General features: G+C 60.0%; 1 protein-coding gene across 6 annotated transcripts; it reads left to right on the forward strand.

Annotated features, from left to right (window-relative positions):
- The first annotated feature begins 1,295 nt into the window (after positions 1-1,295).
- Positions 1,296-19,437, forward strand: LOC141917531 (uncharacterized). 6 transcript variants are annotated; one of them, XM_074810787.1, is made up of 11 exons: positions 1,296-1,463; positions 2,185-2,284; positions 4,905-5,037; positions 5,822-6,003; positions 7,594-7,662; positions 8,195-8,260; positions 14,035-15,229; positions 16,231-16,358; positions 17,728-17,916; positions 18,048-18,119; positions 18,252-19,437. In XM_074810787.1, exons 8-11 carry the CDS (start codon positions 16,249-16,251, stop codon positions 19,432-19,434), a joined length of 1,554 nt encoding a protein of 517 aa, XP_074666888.1. In that variant the 5' UTR covers positions 1,296-1,463; positions 2,185-2,284; positions 4,905-5,037; positions 5,822-6,003; positions 7,594-7,662; positions 8,195-8,260; positions 14,035-15,229; positions 16,231-16,248; the 3' UTR covers positions 19,435-19,437. The 6 variants fall into 6 exon arrangements, with proteins under 6 accessions (XP_074666888.1, XP_074666890.1, XP_074666887.1 ...); XM_074810789.1 differs by lacking the exon at positions 4,905-5,037 and adding an exon at positions 16,962-17,076 and having other exon boundaries at positions 8,153-8,260; positions 18,252-18,653; XM_074810786.1 differs by lacking the exon at positions 4,905-5,037.
- Positions 19,438-20,084: the final 647 nt, after the last annotated feature.

The following is a 20,084-nucleotide window of genomic DNA, read 5'->3' on the forward strand; positions in this document are numbered from 1 at the left end:
AGGAACTCTTGCAGGTCATCTGGTCCAACCACGCCCTGCAACTAAAAAGTAGCAACAGCAAACAAAAGAGGGGACAATCTAAGAAGAGAGGGCATTAAGGAAAGAAAAGAACTCATTAAGAAGACATTGAAGGGAAAAAGAACATTTTAAAAGCAAGAGGCATTGGTGAAATAAAGAACAAAATTATGACACAGGGGCAGTGAACTAGAACAGAGGTATAGAAAAGAAAATTTAAGAAGTGATGGCACTAAGGAAACACAAAATAGGGACAGCGAACTATAAGATGTAGAATGAAAGTCTAAAAAGTGAGGGCACTAAGGGCAGAGATGGAAGACTAACAAAAGGAGGGAGAAGGAGCAGGACAAAAGCTCAGAGAGAAATAATAAAAGAGAGCAGCAGGACAAGAGAGAGAAAAAGTGAGAGTGGAAGGGGGAGCAGGACAGAAGAATAAAGCAGAGGAGAGGTATAGGAAAGGGGGGGTGGGGCAGAGGGGACAGAAATCACAGCAGCACAGAAAAGAGAGGAGAGGGGCAGGAGGGAGGAGAGGGGCAGGAGGGAGCGGGACGCACCAGAGCGGGGACAGGGCCCCGAGGGCCGGGACTCACCGCAGCTCTCGGCGCTGCCGGGAGAATTTGACAGGTCCGATGCCTCTTTCTCCTTCCTTCCTCCTGCCCCTCTTCTGCTGGAACTCCCATGGCCGGGCTGTCCTCCCCCGGAAAGAACCCGCGGGTGTCTCCCAGCTCTTACGGGACGCGGCTTCCTACAGGGCAGCTGCTGCGGGACGAGTATCGGCTGTACTTTAACAAAACACCCCCCGCCCCTTACAAACCCCTCAAGAAACCCAACGCAGCCCCACAACGCCTCAAACCCCTCCGCCAGAGCCCCCCCAATACCCCCCCGACAAAGACAAACAAAGAGACCTTATTTCCTACCGCTCTGCGCCCGCCGGTCACACAAACTGTGCCCCGTCTACTCCCCAAAGGGTGTTTCCGCGCGGCACCGATCACACCCGCAGCGCCCAACACCGGTGGCTCCCACCGCACGCGGCCGCACGGCTTGAATTGGGCAGAAAAAGGGTTTATTTCCGAGAGGAAGCGCGGCTGCACGGCCCCGCCCCGGCGCTGGCTCCGGCCCCGGCTCCTCCTCAGGGCCGCGGCTTCCGGGCGGGGTCCTGCCGTGCCCAGGGCGTCCCGGCCGACCGCCGGCTGCCGCCCGCCCGCGGCACCGCTGGAACGCGCCCGCGCGGGTCAGGCGCTGGCACGGGCCCCTCGAGCGGGGTCCTCGCCGCAGCTGCCCCGGCCCCGGCCCGCGCCGGGACGCTCTTCCCCTTGCGGCGGGAAGGGCCCGGCCGCGGCCGCCGGCGCCTGGGCCCGGGGGGGTCTTCGGGCCCGGCCGCTCGTCCCAGCGGGGCGGGGAGCCGGCAGCGGGGCTGAGCGGGCGATCGGGTGCCGGGGGAAGAACCGGTGGGTGCTCGGAGGGGAATCGGTGCCTCTGCTCGGGCGCTGAGCTCGGTGCGCGCGGCCTCGGCAGGGCCGGGGGGAGGAAACGCGGCGAGAACGGTCTGAGGGGCAGAAACTAAATGAGCACCTGGCGGGGAAAAACCGCCCGGGGCAGAGCTGTTCGGGTTCATCTGCTGAGAAGTGTCAGGGCTGGGAACGCGGCGGGTTCCCCTGGGATTTGGTAGCCCATCGCTTTGGGGTGTCCGAACGCCTCTCGGTGTGCGCGGAGGTGAAGGGTGCGTCTGGCCAGAGGGAGAGGAAAGGTTTGGCTTCTCTGGCTGTTGATCCGCGCAGAAATAGCCATTGCTGCGTGTTGAAATATGTTGAAATAGCGATGGAACGATGACATGAAACACACGGTTATGGAATAGCTTTGGCGTGTGGGGGGTGTTTACGCTTTAGTACCACGCAGAAGAGGCCTTGTGGTAGTCTGTCCCTATGTTGTGCTCCTCAAATCTGCTTTTTTTCCCTCTGTTTGACTTGAGAATTCTGTTCAGCGGGTCTTTCTTTGGTGTGCGCTTTTCCCCAGGGCAAAAGGGCTCCGTCTCAGTGTAACTTGCTGCCCCCAGCCAGCTCCGCCGTGGATGAAATGTCTCACCATCTCTTCTGTCTCTCGTTTTCTCTCTCAGGGGCCCCGCGGATGGAATGTCTCACCATCTCTTCTGTCTCCTGTTTTCTCTCTCAGGGGCCCCGTGGTGCAGAAGAGTCCCCAGAGGGCTCTGGTGCTCCCAGACAGCGGCTTGATGGCTTGTGCCGTGTCCCTCTGGTGCCGTCCCCAGGAGCGGGTGAGTGGCGTCACACCGCAACAAGGCAGCGTCCTGCTTTGGGGAGAAAGTGTGCTGGGTTGGAACCCCTTGGGCGGGCGGGAGGAGGCTGCCTTCCCGGGCCAGGGCTGAGCGCTGGCCTGTCTTACCTGACCTGGAGTTGATGTCTGCCCCCGCTTTAGCTCTAGAATTACCCTGAGACCCGGGCAGCTCCGGTTCCCTTAGGCTGTGTCCTTGGAGCTTTCCCACGCTGTGGCATCCCGTTGGCGTCCCAAACTCTGACCCGGCGTGAGGAGAAGGGCCCAGTTTGAGTTTTGTCCCGTTTGGGCGCTGGGGAGGCAGAGTTCTGGGCTGAACGCTGGTGTTAGAGGAGCTGCTTTCCCGTTCCCTGCCTGCAGCTCTGGATACCCCAGGGGAACAGCGTTGGCAAGTGCTGGTGGAGAGACGTGGGGGTGACCGTGCCCAGCCTGCCTGGGTGAGCCTGTTCCGAGTGCCCCCACCCCGTTCAGTCCCACCTGCACCTCCAGAAGGATGGAAGGGCCGTGGTCACGTCTGCCTCGGGTCACAGTTAACAGGCACGGGTTCAGGTCGGCGTTTTAAGGCGGAAAAGCAACGATGATCTATTTTCTGCTGGGGCTGTACGTTCCATGTAGCCTTTGTGCCAGACTTAAATTTTAGCTGGCGACTGTAATACAGATTGCAGCGAACTCTGGGGCTGGGAGATGAAAGTGGTTGGCGTTTTTCAGGGTTGCCCCTAGAATATTCGTCTGATTCTTCGTAGATGTTGTGTATAATAACTGCTGAATTGCTCTTCTCCCAGATGGCACGTGTTAGGAGTAAAACCCTCAAGGCAGCTGGGGCTCAGGAGCAGCGCTGTTGTGTTCCTGTGACCTTGTGTCACGGGGCTTCAGCGGCTCAAGTCAGGGCTGGCTCAGAAGTCTCGGTGCTCCCTGCTCAGAGCTTTCCTTTTCCCTCCCTGTGCAGTTTGTGTCTAATCCCTTTGCCCGTGCTGTTTTCCTGAAGTTACTGCAATTTGCTTTTCGCTCCTGGTGTTCGAACTGGACCATCAGTAAAAACCTTGCCCTTTGGAAGTCGGCGTTGCTGGCAGCTTTGCCTGCAGGCGCTCTTCCTCGGCAGCTGCTGGAGCGCTGCCTGCGCGCGGGCAAACGGCAGCAGCGCCCAGGCTGCGAGTCTGCAAGTCCGGGGCGCCGTTACCCCATCACGGAATTCCCCCGGCATCAGATCTCTGCTGTTGGACCCAGTGCAAGTAAAGTAAAACTGACTCAGCCCGCCTGTGGTGTTGGGGGGAGAGGCGGGAGTTGGGAAGCAGGGAAGGGTTCCCCTGGAGTTGTCTTCGCCTTCGTCTGGCGACTCCTTCGTGGTTTTTGATAGCAGTAGCTGAACTGCAGGGAGCCGAGCTTTCCGTTAAGGATCTTGCCCAATAGTATTTGCAACCAGTTAAGCGCAGTCTTCTATAAATCCAGGATTTTGATGTTTCTTGAAGAAATAACTGTTAAAACCTTTGCCCCTCCGTTGTTTTTACCGTGGTGTTTTTTCCTCAGATTCTTCTGGGATGTCTCCGTGTTGCTGACGGAAATGAAACTGCTGACTCTCTGTAGAGAGGGAATGGGCAGAAAGAAGGCGGGTGTCTTGCTGGAGAGAAATGGGGCAATTTTTCGACCTTGAAACTGTAGTGCCCGGGTTGGCGTGGGCGAGTCTGTGAGGGCAGGGTTCCTTGGACGGGCTCTTTGAACGTGTGTTGGTTCCCGTTTAGGAGACGGGAGGTTTGGTGAAGGACGGAGTTGTGTGTCGTTGCTTTCGGGCAGATTCTAAACTTCAGGGCTCTTGTTGCCTGGGAAAGAAATAGTTCTGCCCGTAGAAAGGAAACCTTTGGGCCCTGGGCCTGCCAGCGCTGGGCTGGGCTGGTCACAGCAGCGCCGAAGGGCTGGTTTGTGCTGGCGGCCGAAGGGCAGTGAGCTGTGGCCTTCGCCCGTGCAGGCTGGGACAGGCATCTCGTGGGGGGGACGGAGGGAAAAGAGCTTTTTGTGCTCGTCGAGCGCTGTTGCTGCTGATTTTGTCCTGGCCTGAAGAACTTGTGCGGGACCGAAGGCAGCGCTGTGAAGCTGCAGCACAAACCCTCAGTCACTGTGCGCCCGCAGCGTCCGTGGAGCTGAGTTTGGACTCGGAGCTGCTGCTGCTGCGTGTCCCTGGCGGTGTCGTTCCCGTGGAGCTTTTCTTGGGAGAAAAAGTGCCCAGCGCTTGGGAGAGGCCCCGGCCCGGCCGCTCTCCAGCAGGGCCCTGCAGATCCAGCGCCGCAGCAGCCGGCGGTGTGCAGGGGCACTGGCTGGGCTGGTGTGGGGGTCTATCGCGGGGTGCCCCAGCTGAGGAGGAGCCGTTTGCTTTCCTGTGCTCTGAACACACAGGTCCCTTGTTTTGTCACCTGCGCTTGGTGATTCTTGAGGAAACTCTGCGTGGGCTGGAAGCAGAAGCGGGACAGGGGGAAATTTTGAGTTCACTGTTGTTCTTCACTGTTCCACCTGGGGTTTATAGCACTTTCTTTCCTGTTTCTCAGCGGTGGCTTGAATGTGGTGGTGGTGTTGTTCATGATGTTGATTTTGTTCCCCACCCCGCTCCCTTCCAGGAGAAACCCCTCCAGGTTGTCCCTGTGCGCCGCAGGCCGTGGCACCGCGCAGGGACGTGCTGAGCAAACCAGGAGGGGCCCGTTCCTTTTGGAGAACCGCGTGGCCTTACAGCTGCGTTTGGGACGAGGAGAGGTGAGGAGGGAAGGGTCGACTTCGCTTTTCTGAGGAGTCCCAGCCCTCGCCCCGCGTGCAGAGTTGGGGCTCGGGTGCGCGTTCCCCAGCCCCTTCTCTCTTGCCCTGCGCTGCCCCGTGACGTCCCCGCGGGAGCTGCTGTGAGTTCCCCTGGTCCGGGGTGGGTGTTGGCTCGTGTCGCCTGAGCGTAAAGCTGGAGAGGGGCGGTTTAGGTCCAGACTTACCCTGGAGAGCTGGGGAGCGAACCCTGTGTTGCTCCTTTCCCTGCCGGGAGGCTGCAGCTGTATTTCCGCGGGGCTGCTGTGGTAGGACGCGGTGCTGAGCCTGGGCACAGCCCTGCCCTGCGCTGGCTCGGCCCGGGAGCCACCGCGAGCGGCAGCATCGGGTTTAGGGACGCAGGTTGCCCAACGTAGCCCCCAGCCACTGGATTCCAGTTGCAGGAGATGAAAAATGTCAGTAAGTGCTGATGTGTGAGTGTCCCCGAGGAGCTGGAGGCACTCCTCCGGCTTACGGTGGTGCTTGCTGCGCTGAAAACAGGCTGCCAGTCAGGTGGGTGGCGTTTGGTAGCCACTTAACGTGGAAGGTGCTGTTCAGGGAGATCCTGTCCGCTGGTTTAACGGCATCTGAAAAGACGTGCTCATGTTTTTGTAACAGTAGCATATTGAGAAAGTAAAATGTCATGAGTTTTCCGTTTTGATAAGGAGATGGACGAGGACCTTTACAAGGTTGGTCTAACGTGCAGCTAATCCTACTCGTGCTGTCTTCCTCCACCTTCTCTGAACAGGGCTGAGAGCACTTCTGGAAGTTTCCCTCTTTTTCCTGCCGTCACTTCTGTGAGGCAGTGGAAATTCTCACCTTCCCCAGCTTCCCCCAGCACTCGCCACACCGCAGAGGAAGATGAAGGTCGCGGTGCTCGGCGTGGCCCTGCTCTTCCCCACCCTGCTGTGCGCCGCGGGAGATGCTCAGGTGAGTCCCCAGTGCCACGGGGAGGGGCTCAGGGCTGGGGCTGGCTCTTGGCTGCAGGACATCAGCTCCTGCAGAACGGAATCGTAGTGGGGAGCACGAACCCCCTTGCCTTGGCCTCTCCCTTTCCCAAGCGAGGGGCTCCTGCAGGCTCCCCTGCTCCCCCAGCCCCGGGCAGTGCAGTTTTCTCCCCTCCACAATTGTGTCTCTTCCCCCACTTCCCCCACAATTAATGTTCTTCTGCCTGGAGCCCGAGTTCCTCCCTGAACGGTCAGACCTGTGTCCTCCCTGGAAGGGCCCCAACCAGTTCCTTGTCTCGGTGCTCCCCCCTCCATCCCTTCTGTGCATCTCCGGGCCATCCTTTTGGTCCCCTCACACATCTCATCCCCGGGATCTCCTCCGTGTCCTATCTAGGGTACCCAAATGCCCTCCCTTTGATCCCTCCAAAGCCTTTCATTTTGTCTTTCCCCTCAGTCCTTTGCCTTTCGTCCTGTCCACAGTGGTGGTGTCCCCACATGCCCTTCCTCCAACCCCCACTCCCAATCCCTCTCCCAATCCCCTCGTTTTTGGCCTCTGCAGTCCTCTTCCTTCTGTCCCCACCAACCACCGCATTTGAAGTCCCCGTGTCCCCTCCACTTGAATCTCTTTGCCCCCCACTTCCATCTGACACAGTCCTGGCCCTTCAACATCCCCATCCCAGTCCCTTGGGGTCCACTAATTCACCCCAGTGCCCTTCTTTGGCTGCCCCATGGCCGCCCCGTCCTGTTTGGAGGCCCTGAATTCCCCACGCTCTCCTTGTTGCCGTCCCCGCCCCTGGTCCCTGCATGGACAGCTCTCCCAGGTGACACTTGGAGGAATGGGGCTGGGGGGTGCAGAAGGGATGTTCCTGCTCAGAGCAGGGGGAAGCCACGGGCCTGGGGGGACTGGGGACACCTGTGCCCCAGCCCCACCAGGGTCCAATGCAGAGCACCCTTTGCTCTTCTTCCCCAGGCATTATTAGAAGCAAGTGGAGGTGCTTGCCTGGGGGTAGGTAGTGGGGTGGACTTGGAGGGCACCCAGTGTGGGGGACTGGAGGGCACACTGGTCCTCCCATCCCTTGCTGGGACTGGGGACATCCCAGTGACCAGTGAGGTCTCGTGGTCTCTCTCCAGGGGGGGATCGGTATCAGGCGAGTGAAGAGGGCTGGGCTGGGTACCACGGGTTCTGCTGGCCCCAGACCCTCCCCTCCCATGGCCACGACACTCCAGGGCATCCCAGTGTGACCCATTACACCCCAGTGCACCGCACTGCAACCCCAGAGAACACCCCTGCACCCCAGTGTCTTCCCAGGGAGGCCCCCTTCCCCGGGGTCCCCATTGCATTCCCATCCATGCCATTACACCCCAGTACACCCCAGGATGCCCCAGTACACAGCCACGCACCCAGGTGGGTCCCTTCCCCAGGACCCCCACTCCTTTCTGCGCAGCACCCCACTGACTCACATACGCCGTTTGTCCCAGAAGCCCCTTCCCCAAGGACCCCAGTGCTGTCCCCTTCCTCCCCAATAGCTCCCAGGGCACTCGGGCGTGTCCCTAACCCTCCCTTTCTCCCCAGCCCCTGATGGGTGACGAGCTGGTGGAGGCTGCGGACCAGAAACGCCTGGCTGGTGCTGGTGATGTCCGGGTGAGCAGCATCAGGGTGTCTCCACCCCCATCAAGGGTCCCGGGGGATCCCTGAGCCCTCAGGGGTGGGCAGACCTTGGGTGTGGGAGAGGGAGGCAGAGGGGACTGTCCCTGCCCCGTGTCCCCATCAGGGTGAGCTGGACAGAGCTGTCCCCGTGCCTTCCCGTGTGCTGCGTGGGGCTCTGCAGCCCCGGAGGGTCACCGTGCAGGCCAGGCAGGGGCTCTGGTGCCATCCAGACCCCCGGGATCACCGTGAGGGCTGGGCAGGGCTCTGGGAGATGTAGGGGCATCCCGGGGCAACGACACCCTGGGCCAGGGGCTCTGGGTGCCTCATGGGTCTCAGGAGAGCCAAGTCCTGTCCTGGGTATCTTGAGGGCTCCAGTTCCCTTCTCCTTCCTTCCCCAGGTCTCTGCAGAGAGAGACGGTGGGGACAAGGCCCGTCCCGTGTCCCAGCAGACACTGGGGGTGACATTTTGGGCTCTGTCTTTCAGGAGTGGAGCTGGTGGTGACACCCTTGTCCTGTTCCCCTGCAGCGGCACGAGGAGATGATCAGCCCTGGGCCGTTTCCCTCTAACGATCAATAAGCCCCTTCAGCAAAGGTACGCTCTGCGGCCGTGTGCGTGGCTGTGTCCTCGTCCCCTCTCCTCTGCCAGCGCCCGCGTCCTCTCTGGCTGCCCCTCGGCGATGAGCAGAGTGTCTGAGGGAGCCCGGGGGGGTCTGTAGAGGAGATCCCCGTCCCACCCGCCGTGTGCCCCAGGCAAGGGCAGCTTAGGGCAAACTGGGGTGTCCTGGCGAGGGGCAGCCGGTGCCAGCCCTCGGGGCACCCCGTGTTCTGGAGGCACAGCAGGAAACAGCTTCTTGGTGGGCTCCCGTGAGCAGCGACCCCCAAAGAGCACAGTTTGGTGTCGGGCCGGAGAGGAGCGTGGACAGGCAGCGCGGACCCGCTCTGGGAGGGGCGGTGGTTCCCTGTTCATCTCCTTCTAGGCCCCCTTTAAGTTTTGCAAAACTGCAGTAAGGTGTCCTTGGAGCCTTCTCTCCTCCAGGCTGAACTCTCTCAGCCTGTCCTCACAGGGGAGATGTTCCAGCCTTTGGATCATTTTTGTGGCCTCCTCGGGACCCGCTCGAGCAGGTCCGTGTCCTTCTTAGGCTGGGGGCCCCAGAGCTGGAGCCAGCACTGCAGGGGGGTGTCACCAGAGTGGAATAGAGGGGGAGAATCCCCTCCCTCGACAGGTCGGCCACGCTTCTCTTGATGCAGCCCAGGGCACGGTTGGCTTTCTGGGCTGCAAGGGCACATTGTTGGCTTACGTTCCACTTCTCATCCCCCAGTAGCCCTGCGTCCTCCGCAGCTGATAGCGGGGGTTGCCTTGACCCAGGTGCAGGACCTTGCCCTTGGCCTTGTTGAACCTCACGAGGTTCACATGGGCACGATTCTCCAGCTTGTCCAGGTCCCTCGGGATGGCATCCCGTCCCTCGGGAGTGTCAACCGCACCACTCAGCTGGGTGTCATCTGCAAACGTGCCGAGGGTGCGCTCGGTCCCACCGTCCGTGTCATTGAGGAGGATATTGAGCAGTACTGGTCCCAGTATGGGCCCCAAATAGCCCATCAAATCCAGATGTCTGCAATTTTGAGGGAAGGATGTTGTGGGGGACCATGTCAAAGGCCTTACAGAAGCCCAGCTAGATGACATCCGTAGCTCTGCCCTTGTCCATGATGTAGTCACCCCGTCCTAGAAGGCCACGAGGATGGTCAGGCAGGACTTGCCCTTGGTGAAGCCACGCTGGCTGCTCGAATCACCTCCCTGTCCTCCGTGTGCCTCCGCACAGCTTCGAGGAGGATGTGTTCCGTGATCCTCCCAGGCACAGAGGTGAGGCTGACGGGTCGGTAGTTCCCAGGGGCCTCCTTTCTGCCCTTTTTAAAGATGGGTGCAGTGGTTCCCTTTTTGCAGGCAGCGGGGACTTCCCCTGACTGCCGTGACTTTTCAGATATCCTGGAGAGTGGCTTGGAAACAACATCAGCCAGTTCCCTCAGGACTCTGGGATGGAGCTCGTCAGGTCCCACAGGCTTAGGTATGTTCAGTTCCCCAGAGGGTCCTGAACCTGATCTTCTCTCACAGCGGGAGGGACTTTGCTCCCCCAGTGCCTGCCTTGCGGTGCATCCACTCGAGAGGTGTGGGAAGAGAGGCTGCCAGGGAAGACTGAGACAGAAAAGTTGTTGAGTACCTCAGCCTTCTCCTTGTCTGCTGTTACTAGTTTGTCGGTGTTGCTCATCAGGGGGATGCACTTTCTTTGACCTTCCTTTTCGGGCTGACGTACCTGTAGAAGCTCTCCTTATTCTTTGCATCCCTTCCCAAGTTCCTCTCAAGCCACCTCTTGGTTTTCCTCACCCCATCCCTACTACGTGAGTAGTTGCTCTGCTCATCCCAGGATACCTGTCCCTGCTGCCACTGCCTGTGCATTTCCCTCTTGCCCTTCACTTTGACCAGCAGGTCTCCACTCAGCCATGCCTGTCTCTTGCCTTCCTTTCCTGATTTCTTACACCTTGGGATCAATAGAGGTTATTTTTACCCCCGATGCAGGACTGGCCACTTCTTCTTGTAAATCTTCAGAAGTTTCTATTGGCCAGAGATTCTCAAAGGCCTCCTGGACTGAAGCTCCATTCTGCGAGCTGTTAATGTTTGTGTGCAGGTGACTCACCCTGATTGTGGTGAGCCATCAACACCAGATCACAGGATAAGAAACTGCAGGACACCACAGCTAATAAAAGGAGTTGCTGGTTTTGTGCTGAGCAAGGCAGGAATCAACACGAGAACCCTCTTAGAAACAATATTTGAGAGCACGAAGCAAGCAAAGCCAGGGGCAGTGGGGAAAGAGCAGAGTTGGGCTGTTTGTAGGGAGTGTAGGAGGGTGATCAAAGAGAAGAACTTGGGAGGGAAAAGAAGGAGGAAGAAAACCAAAGGTTAAGCTCAGGTAGGATGAAACCTGCATCGGAGGTTCCCTGCTGAGCAGCCCTGCGTCAGTGACTTCAGGGGACAAAAAAGTCCGTATTGATCACTCCAAACTTACGCCTGCTGGCTTCCATGGGCATGGGGAACGTGAGTGCTGTCCCTGTCGTCATCAAGGGAAGAGCTGTGGTGGAAGGAAATGCACCGTCACCCATCCTGGAAGGGACCCCGGGAGGTCTGCAGGCCGAGCACAACCACTGTCAGTGGAGAAAGGAGAAGCGAGGTTTGGGCTGTTTGTATGCTGGGCTGTGGCAGTGGCAAACAGCCCTAGATAGACACACGTCTGGTAGTGATCTCTCCAGGAGCTGAGCTTAGACTCTCCAGCTGTCCAGGAGCTGGCCCTGGGATCCCCCCATCCCTCCAGTACTCCCAACCTCCCTGCCACACCCCCCGCCGTGTCTCTCTCCAGCAGTCACAGAACCACTGAGGCTGGAAGGCAGCCAGCTTCCACCTTCCCTGGGCTGCCTCTTCACGCTTGAGTTTTGTCAGGAGCTTCTTCCTCATCCACACCAGCCTCCTGCCATGTTGCTTCACTTCCTGCATGTCTGGGTGTGCTGTTCTGGAGCTGGCAGAGGAGATCCTTGACCATCCAACAGCTCTCCCCTCTTCCTTCAGTGTTGTATCCCATGGGATTCTTCCGGGCAGGTTCCCCAGCAGGCCAGAGCCTGCTCTCCTGAAGTCCTGCTCTTTGCCTTCTTCCCTTCTCTCAGGAGCCTCAACTCTCCTTTCTCACCCCTGATTGTTACACCCCTGACCGGCTCCTCCTTGTCCCTAAGTCTGATTTCCTGCAGGACACCTCCCCTCACTGCCTCCTCAGTCACCCTTGTCAGGAGGATGATGTCACTGAACTCCAGAAACCTCCTGGATGACTTTCACTTTGCTGTGTTGCCTCTTCAGCAAATATTGGGATAGTTCATGTCCGCCATGAGGACCAGGGCTTCTTCCAGTTGAATGAAGAAGGTCCATCTACTTCCTCTTCCTCATCAGGGGGTCTGTACCAGACATCCGCCCACCACAGTGTTGCCTGAGACCCCTCAGCTGGTTCATCCTCCATCCCCAGGCAGAGCTCCACACGTTCCTGCTGCTCTCCCCCATAAAGGGCAGCTTCCCCTCTGGGCCCAGCCTCATGGCCGTATCAGTACCAGCCCCTCAAGAGCCAGAGTTCCTCTAGCAGGGGGTATTTGTAGTACCCTTCAACTCCTCACGTTGTTCTCTTCTGAGAGACCCCCCAATCAAGAGGAGCCAGCTGCACACAAACATTAAAAGCTGACCAAATGGATCTTCAGTCCAAGGAGACCTTGAGAAAACCTGGGGTTCAGCAAATGGAAGTCACTTGAAATTTTGCAAGGAATAGTGGTCGGTCCTGCACAGGCAGGAGGCAAATAGCCCCGTACATCTGGGGCCTGCCCGGCTGAGCAGCGACTCTGAGGAGAAGGGCCTGGGCACTACGAGGGATGCCCTACAAGCCAGGAGAGAGAGGATGGACACGGGGAACAAGGGCAGCTGCCTACGGGGCTGCATTCGGAGGAGCAGGGGCCACCCCGACACCCTGAGTTCCCATCCCCCTCCCCTCAGCACTGGTGTGGCCCCACACACATGGGTGCGTCCCAGGGTGTGGCTCCCCAGTTTGGAGAAGTAGGGGGGACCTGGAGAGTGCTGAGTGAAGCTCTGCCAAGGTGGGGTTCGGGACCTAGTGCCCATGGCCTGTGGGGGGGGCTGAGGGACCTGGAGTTCTTTGGCCAGTGGTGTGGAGGCTCCAGGCACTATAGGAGTAGCCTGAGAGTGGCTGAGGGGGGATTTCAGAGATGGTGGAGCTTTTCTGTGTAGTCAGATACCTCATGAGAAAGAACTAATGCCCCTACGTGCAGCTGGGGAGGCCTGGACTGGACACAGAGGAATGTCACTCGAAGGGCAGTGCTGAGGTGTAACAAGTCACCCGGAGGGACACAGGAGCAGCCCCAGGCTTTGTGTTTCCAGGAGCAGCCAGGGAGGATGGAGAGATCTCAGTAAAGGAAGGGAGATGCTGCGGTGAGAGCAGGGTGTGGTAGCTGGGTGGACGTCTCCAGCCTGCAGAGAAAGAGGTGCAGGTGTGGGACACGGTGGGACAGCCTGTGGTGGAGACAATAGAGGGGTGAAGAACATCTGACAATCCCCCAGCAGAGATGTGGTCTTGCTCCCCTTGGCTGTGGCTGTTGTCTCTGCCCCTGATGCCGATGAGGAAGCACCTTCCCCTTACAGCACTGGGTCTCACGGCCTCCCCTTCTCGATCCTGGGAAGTGCTGGACTGTAGTGCTGCCCTTGGCATTGCCCATCCCCACCTCACACTGCCCCAGGAAGAGCCTGAGTAATATGTGAGGGACAGGATCTCCCTTCCCAGGGGCCGGGGGTCCGGGCTCGGCCCTTTTGCTGAATGTAAACGTCCAGGTTTACTCAGAACCTGTTCCACCTTGACATGGCCTTTGTGTACCTGTCACCTCTGCCTCTAACAGCCCCTGGGGAGGCTTTGTCAGGAATGGTCCTCACTGGGACCCATTAACACTCCAAGGAACTTTGGAGTTTGCATCTGACTTGGACTTCTTGAGAGGCGTCTTCAACTTTCTATGGCTCAGACCCCAGGTCTCGTTAGCACTTGTCTGAGCCTCTCCTGAGCCCCTGCACACACAGAGATGCCCCTGGGCAGGGCCCTGCTGCCGGGAGGGGTCTGCAGGGCCGAGCTGAGCACACAGCGGGTGGGATGGGGGCTGTGAGCACTGACAGGAGCAGACCTGGGGACAGAGAAGCAGCTCCTGGCTGTGACAGCTCCAGGCAGCAGAGACGTGGGCAGAGAGTAAGAGGGAGCTGCTGCTGGAAACACCTCGGGAGGAGGAGTTCAGGCACCTCCCTGCCATCCCCTGCAGTGCAGACACCTACTCCAGAGGAGCCCCCTGGTCTCCTCTCCCACCCAGCAGAGCCCGACCCTCCGTCCCTGTCCTGCCTCCTCACAGCAGCCCTGTGGCATTTCTCCATATTTCCCCTTCGGCCTCTGCTCCCCGTGCTGGTATCACCGGACTTTCTGGGATGGGGTGGGGTTCAGCCGTGAGCAATCCCTGTGGGCACTGCCATGCAGATGTTTCCATGGGAGTAAAATGTCCGTGTGCCCTCGCACTCTGCAGGCTCAGGGTGGTACAAATGAGCCAGTTCACCCTTCAGGACACCCCGTCCTTAGGACACTCGACTTTCCCAGTGGGGTCCTGCTGGGCTGCAGCCTGTCCTGCGGAAGGGCACAGCTCTCCCAGGGCACCTCTGTGTTCTCCAGCAGCTTCGTAAGAAACCGAATAGACAGAAATGAGAAATCTGTCCTAACTTAGTGATGTCTTTTCCTCTGTGAACAGGCCCCCATGATGAGAGTGAACAAATGTCCAACGGCAGCTCCATCGCTGAGTTCCTCCTCCTGACACTCACAGACACACGGGAGCTGCAGCTCTGGCACTTCTGGCTCTTCCTGGGCATCCCCCTGGCTGCCCTCCTGGGCAACGGCCTCATCATCACCGCCATCGCCTGCGACCACCGCCTGCACACCCCCATGTACTTCCTCCTCAACCTCTCCCTCCTCCACCTGGGCTCCAGCTCCACCCCTCTCCCCCAACCCATGGCCAATTCCCTCTGGGACACCAGGGACATCTCCTGCTCAGGATGTGCTGCCCAGGCCTTTCTCTTTCTCTTCTTGGTCACAGCAGCGTTTTCTCTCCTCACCATCGTGTGCTACGACCGCTACGTTGCCACCTGCAAACCCCTGCACTAGGGACCCTCCTGGGCAGCAGAGCTTGTGTCCACATGCAGCAGCTGCCTGGGGCACTGGGTGTCTCTGGGCTCTCCTGCACACGGCCAACACATTCTCATTATCATTCTACCAAGGCAAAACCCTAGAGCATTTCTGCTCTGAAATCCCCCAGATCCTCAAGCTCTCCTGCTCCTACCTCAGGGAAGTTGGGCTTATCATGGTTACTGCCTGTTTATCTCTTGGATGGTTTGTTTTTGTTGTGGGGTCCTATGTGCAGATCTTCAGGGCCGTGCTGAGGATCCCCTCTGGGAGAGGCTGGGAGGAGCCAGCAGGCAAAGGGACACAGGACTGGAGAGGGGTTGGGGACACACTTGGGAAAAACTCACGGGGTGGATCTGGCACAGCCCCCCTGTGAGCCACGGTCCCTCTGTGACAAAGAGAAATCCTAGAATCCTATCCTAGAACGGTTTGGGCTGGAAGGGACCTCCCCGTGTCTGAAGTCAGCTCTGCAGAAGCCTCTCTGGACAGACAGACGTCCCATGGGTCTCGCAGCTCTTCCTGCTCTTCCTCTCTCACCCCTCAGCTCCCTCTCCCCTCTCCTGCTCTGAGCTCCAGCAGTAACGTTTGATCGTCTTTCTGTAGAGGAAAGAGAGAAAGAGGGTTGGAGAGGTGAGGAGCAAGGCTGTCCATGCTGTGTCCAGCCTGAGGAGGAGGAGGATGAGGATGAGGGGGGGAGGATGGCCTGGAGAGGAGGAAGAGGAGGATGAAGAAGAGTATGAGGAGGAAGAAAAGGACAAGGAGGAAGAGTAAGAGGAATAGGAAGAAGAGGAGGGAAAAGAAGGGGGAGGGGGAGGAGGAGGAAGAGGAGGCTGAGGAGGGGAGGAAGGCCCAGAGGAGGATGAGGGTGGCTCACAACAGCAGGGGGGGGCAGAGCCAGCGGCACCGGGGGGGCAGCGTCACCCCCAGCAAGAGGCGCTGGCAGCCGGTGCAGCACCTGGGGGGGGTGTGGGGGGGTGTTCCCAGGCCTTTTGGGGGGTCCCAAACGGTTGGAACCCCCCAGAAAAGGGCCCCAAGATCTCGAGGGACACCCTCCCCTCCCCATGTCCTCCGGGGGGCCGCGTGTGGGTGCGCGAGGGGGGCGGGGTCAGCGCCGGCGGCGGCGGTTCCTCGGCCGCTGTCGCCCCCGCCCCCACTGGCTCCTCCAGGGCGGGGGTGTCCCTGTGGGCCCAATCAGCGACCCCCCATGATCCCCCCCCATTTGGGGAACCCCCGCTCCCAGTTTCATCGCCCCCGCTGTCCCCTGTCGGCCCCCGAGCGCTGCCTCGCGCCGGCCGTTGGCTGCCCCGGGAGCGGTGGGGCCGGGACCGGCGGGGGGGCGGCGCTGGGAGGGGAGAGAAGTGCGGGAGAGGGGCGGCCTGGGGGGGCTGGGCCGGGGGGGGGCGCGTTGGGAGGGGGGAAAGGCCGCGGAGGGGGGGGGGCGGTTGTGAGGGAAAACGGGGGGGGGGCGGGGGGTGTCTGTGTGCGGGACGGGCGCGGTTTGGGGGGGGTGTTGGGGGGGGACCGGGGTTGGGGGGCAAGGGGGCGGGTTGGGAGGGGGGAGGGAGAGTTTTGGGGTCTTTGGGGGGGATTTGGGGGTGTCCGGGGGGGGCAGTTCCGAAGGGAGAGCGGCTGCCGCGGGAGGGGGCGTGGCCTGGTCGGGTTTGGGGACGGGGCCTGGGGAAGGGGCGGGGCCTCAGGAGCTGGCTGCGTCCTCCGCCCTGTCCTGGGGGGATGTGGGGGGTGCTGACCCCGCCCCTCCCCCCCGCAGTAGCCCCCCCCGGGCAATATGTCAGAGGACTGGGGGGACTGCCCCGCCCTGGGGCCCGGCTGGAAGCGCCGGGTAACCGTCCGCAAATCCGGAGCCTCCCGCGGCCGCGTGGACATCCAGTACCAGAGGTACCCCTCCCCCCGGGGGGGGCTGGGACCCCCATCCCCCCCATCCCCCTCCAGCCGAAGATCCCCCCCTTCCCCCCAAAATTAGACCAGGGAGTCCCCTCACAAGCTGCCCTTGGGGGTAAGCCCCGCCCCCCACTCTAGGTCCCGCCTCCTCCCAGTCTTGGGGCTCCCCCCTAAGCTTGGACCACCCTGTTACCCCCCCCCCGCATCATCCTTCCAGTCCCAGATGCCACTTTGAGCCCCCTGCCACCATTCTGGGGTTCCCTCCCCCTCCCAGCAGTGCCCCACCCACTCCTCAATATCAGCTTCAAGTCCCCCCCAGCCCTCAATATCAGTTTCAAGCTCCCCCCCAGTCTTTCAAACGCCTCGCAGGCCATTTCGGGGTCCCTGGTGTTACTTTGGGGTCCCCTGGGGTCTGCTGGCCCCCCCCTCCAATCTTGGGGGACACCCCCCTCCCCATTTTCCCTCCTTGATTTCACCCCCCACCCTCCTCTTCCTGTTCCTCCCGCTGCTTCCCCTTGGCTTTGGAGGTCCCTCCCTGAGTCAGCAACCCCCCCTCGGGATGTCGGGGACCGCTCCCCGATTTTAGGGTCCCCCCTGCAGCCCCACAGGGGAGATCCTGCGGAGTAAAAATGAGCTCAGCTGGTTCCTGGGCCCCAGCCACGACCTCAGGAACTTTGATTTTAAGCGAGGGCTGGAGTGCTCCAGGCCCCCCAAGGTACGGGGGGGTCCCCCAAAACCCCAGAGAGGTCCCCAAAACTCTGGGGAGTCCCCCAGACTCGTGGGAAAGCCCCAAAAAGTCAAGAGACCCCAAAATTGTGTGTGGGGTGAACCTCCCGTAGAGCAACACAGGGGGGTGGGGGGGATTGGGGGGGGCACCCCCGTATTGGAGAGTAACCCAAAATTGGGGGGGGCGGGGGTTATTGGGGGGGCCCAAATTAAGGGGGGGATGGCGGGTCCCCAAAATAAGGGGTCAGCAAAATGGGGAAGGGAAGGGGGGTCCCCCAAACTGGCAGGGAATGAAGGGGGGAGGGCAAATTGGGGGAGGGGTCCCCAAAATGGGAGGGATTGAGGGGGTCCAAGCTGGGGGGGACACCCCAAAATTGTGGGGGTCTTCAATATGGGGGTGAAATAAGGGGGCCCCCCAAAATGGGGGGGAGTGGGGGGCCCTAAATTAGGGTGGACAACAGGGGGGTTGTCAGTATGGAGGGGGTGATCACGTTAAATTGGGAGGGTGGGGGTTCCCCAAATTGTTGGGGGGGATATTGGGGGGTTGTTGATGGGGGTTGTTGATGGGGGTTTGACAACGGGGGGTCCCCAAAATGTCCCATCCCCCCATAACCCCTCATTTTCTCTCCCCCCCGGGCAGGAATCACGCCAAATGGCACCTGCTGGCAGAGCCCCCTGCGGAGCGCCCCCCCCCCGGCCCGGAGGAGCAAGTGGGCGGGGCGACAGCGGCCGAGGCCCCGCCCCCACGGGCTCAGACCCCACATCCCCCCCTCCCCCGGCCCACCTGCAAGCGGTCCCCCCCGGACCCCCCCCAGGAGGACATGGCAATGTGAGTGGAGGAGGGGGGCTGGGGGGAGGTGGGGTGTCCCCCAAGATGTTGGGGCCCTTTTCTAGGGGGTTCCAACCAGTTGGGACCCCCCAAAAGGCCTGGGAATAACCCCCACCCCACATTCCCCCCAGGTGCGACCCCCCCCTGCCCCGGCGCACCCACAAGTGGTTCCCCCCGGACCCCCCCCAGGAGGACATAGCAGTGTGAGTGGGGGAGGGGGCTGGGAGGGGGCTGGGGGGGGTGTCCCCCAAGATCTTGGGGCCCTTTTCTGGGGGGTTCCAACCGTTTGGGACCCCCCAGAAGGCCTGGGAATAACCCCCCCCCTCCCCCCCTAGGTGCTGCACCGGCTGCCAGAGCCTCTTCCTGGGCGTGTTTCTCCCCACCGGGTACCGCTGGCTCTGCCCCACCTGCCGCCAGGAGCCATCCCCCTCCTCCTCCTCCTGCGGGCCTTCATCTCCTCACCCTCCGCCTGCTCGCCTTCCGCTTTCTCCTTATGTTTTAATTCGTCCTCTTCCTCCTCCTCCTCCTCCTTCCCCTTCTACTCCTGCTCCTCCTCCTTCCACTCCTACTCCCCCTCCTCCTCCCCCTCCTACTCTCCCTCCTCCTTCCACTCCTAATCCCCCTCCTCCTCCTGCTCCTCTTCCCCCTCCTACACTCCCTCCTTCCACTCCTACTCCCCCTCCTACTCTCCCTCCTCCTTCCACTCCTCCTCCCCCTCCTACTCTCCCTCCTCCTTCCCCTTCTTCTCCTGCTCCTCCTCCTTCCACTCCTACTCCCCCTCCTCTTCCCCCTCCTCCTCCTGCTCCTCTTCCCCCTCCTACTCTCCCTCCTCCTTCCACTCCTACTCTCCCTCCTCCTTCCACTCCTACTCTCCCTCCTACTCTCCCTCCTCCTTCCCCTTCTTCTTCTGCTCCTCCTCCTTCCACTCCTACTCCCCCTCCTCCTCCTGCTCCTCTTCCCCCTCCTACTCTCCCTCCTCCTTCCACTCCTACTCCCCCTCCTACTCTCCCTCCTCCTTCCCCTTCTTCTCCTGCTCCTCCTCCTTCCACTCCTACTCCCCCTCCTCCTCCTGCTCCTCTTCCCCCTCCTACTCTCCCTCCTCCTTCCACTCCTACTCCCCCTCCTACTCTCCCTCCTCCTTCCCCTTCTTCTTCTGCTCCTCCTCCTTCCACTCCTACTCCCCCTCCTCCTCCTGCTCCTCTTCCCCCTCCTACTCTCCCTCCTCCTTCCACTCCTACTCCCCCTCCTACTCTCCCTCCTCCTTCCACTCCTACTCCCCCTCCTCCTTCCACTCCTAATCCCCCTCCTTCTCCTCCTTCCACTCCTACTCCCCCTCCCCCCTTCCTTCCTCTCCCCATTCCCCTCCCCATTCCCCTCATCCTCCCCTTTATCCTCCCCTTCTTCCCCCGTCCTCCTACTCCTACCCCTCCTCCTCCTACCTCTCCTACTCCTACCCCTCCTCCTCCTCCCCCTCCTCCCCCTCCTCCTCCCGGCCATCCTCCTTCCTCCTCCTCTTGAGGCTGGACACAGGACACCGCTTTGCTCCTCGCCTCTGCAACTGTTCTGATAATTTTTACATTTTTACATCCAGTTGTTCACTTCTTTCAGCCTAGAGCCATTCAGCAGATAGAAATGTTCCGGTACAATTTCCTTATTTCCATTACAACAGCAGTCAATAGTACACTTACATCTCTTGTCAGAGAAGGTACAAACCCAGGCTTGCTGAACTGATCAGAGAAAATCTCCATGATGAGGCTCCAGGTGATCCCACCGCTCACGGAACACTCCAGCAGCATGCCTTGGCTGTGGTTACGAGGAGTTATTTCCACACATGAAATAAAACTGGATGAATTCTGCACTGCGGAGGTTCAAGTCCCCTGTAACTAACATCCGGCTGCAGCCCTTAAAAGCCATGAAAAATACGTTGGCTGGTGTTGACTGGCAAAGTTTATGAACCTAAAAAGTGTCAGACTATGCAGTCTCTATTGTTATAACTTCACGTTGTAAAACCTTCAAAACTGTACAAAATTGCACTAATTGTAACAAAGGTAAAGCTACACCAGAGTAATAAACGTACTTCCCTGTTATGTCCATCTGAGAGAGTCCTGTTGTGCATTTATACACGTTGGTACTCGAACCTCCAGCTTTACAAGAGCTGTATTCCCCTT

The sequence above is a fragment of the Strix aluco genome, chromosome 39, assembly GCF_031877795.1.
Source record: "Strix aluco isolate bStrAlu1 chromosome 39, bStrAlu1.hap1, whole genome shotgun sequence".
NCBI lineage: Eukaryota > Metazoa > Chordata > Aves > Strigiformes > Strigidae > Strix > Strix aluco.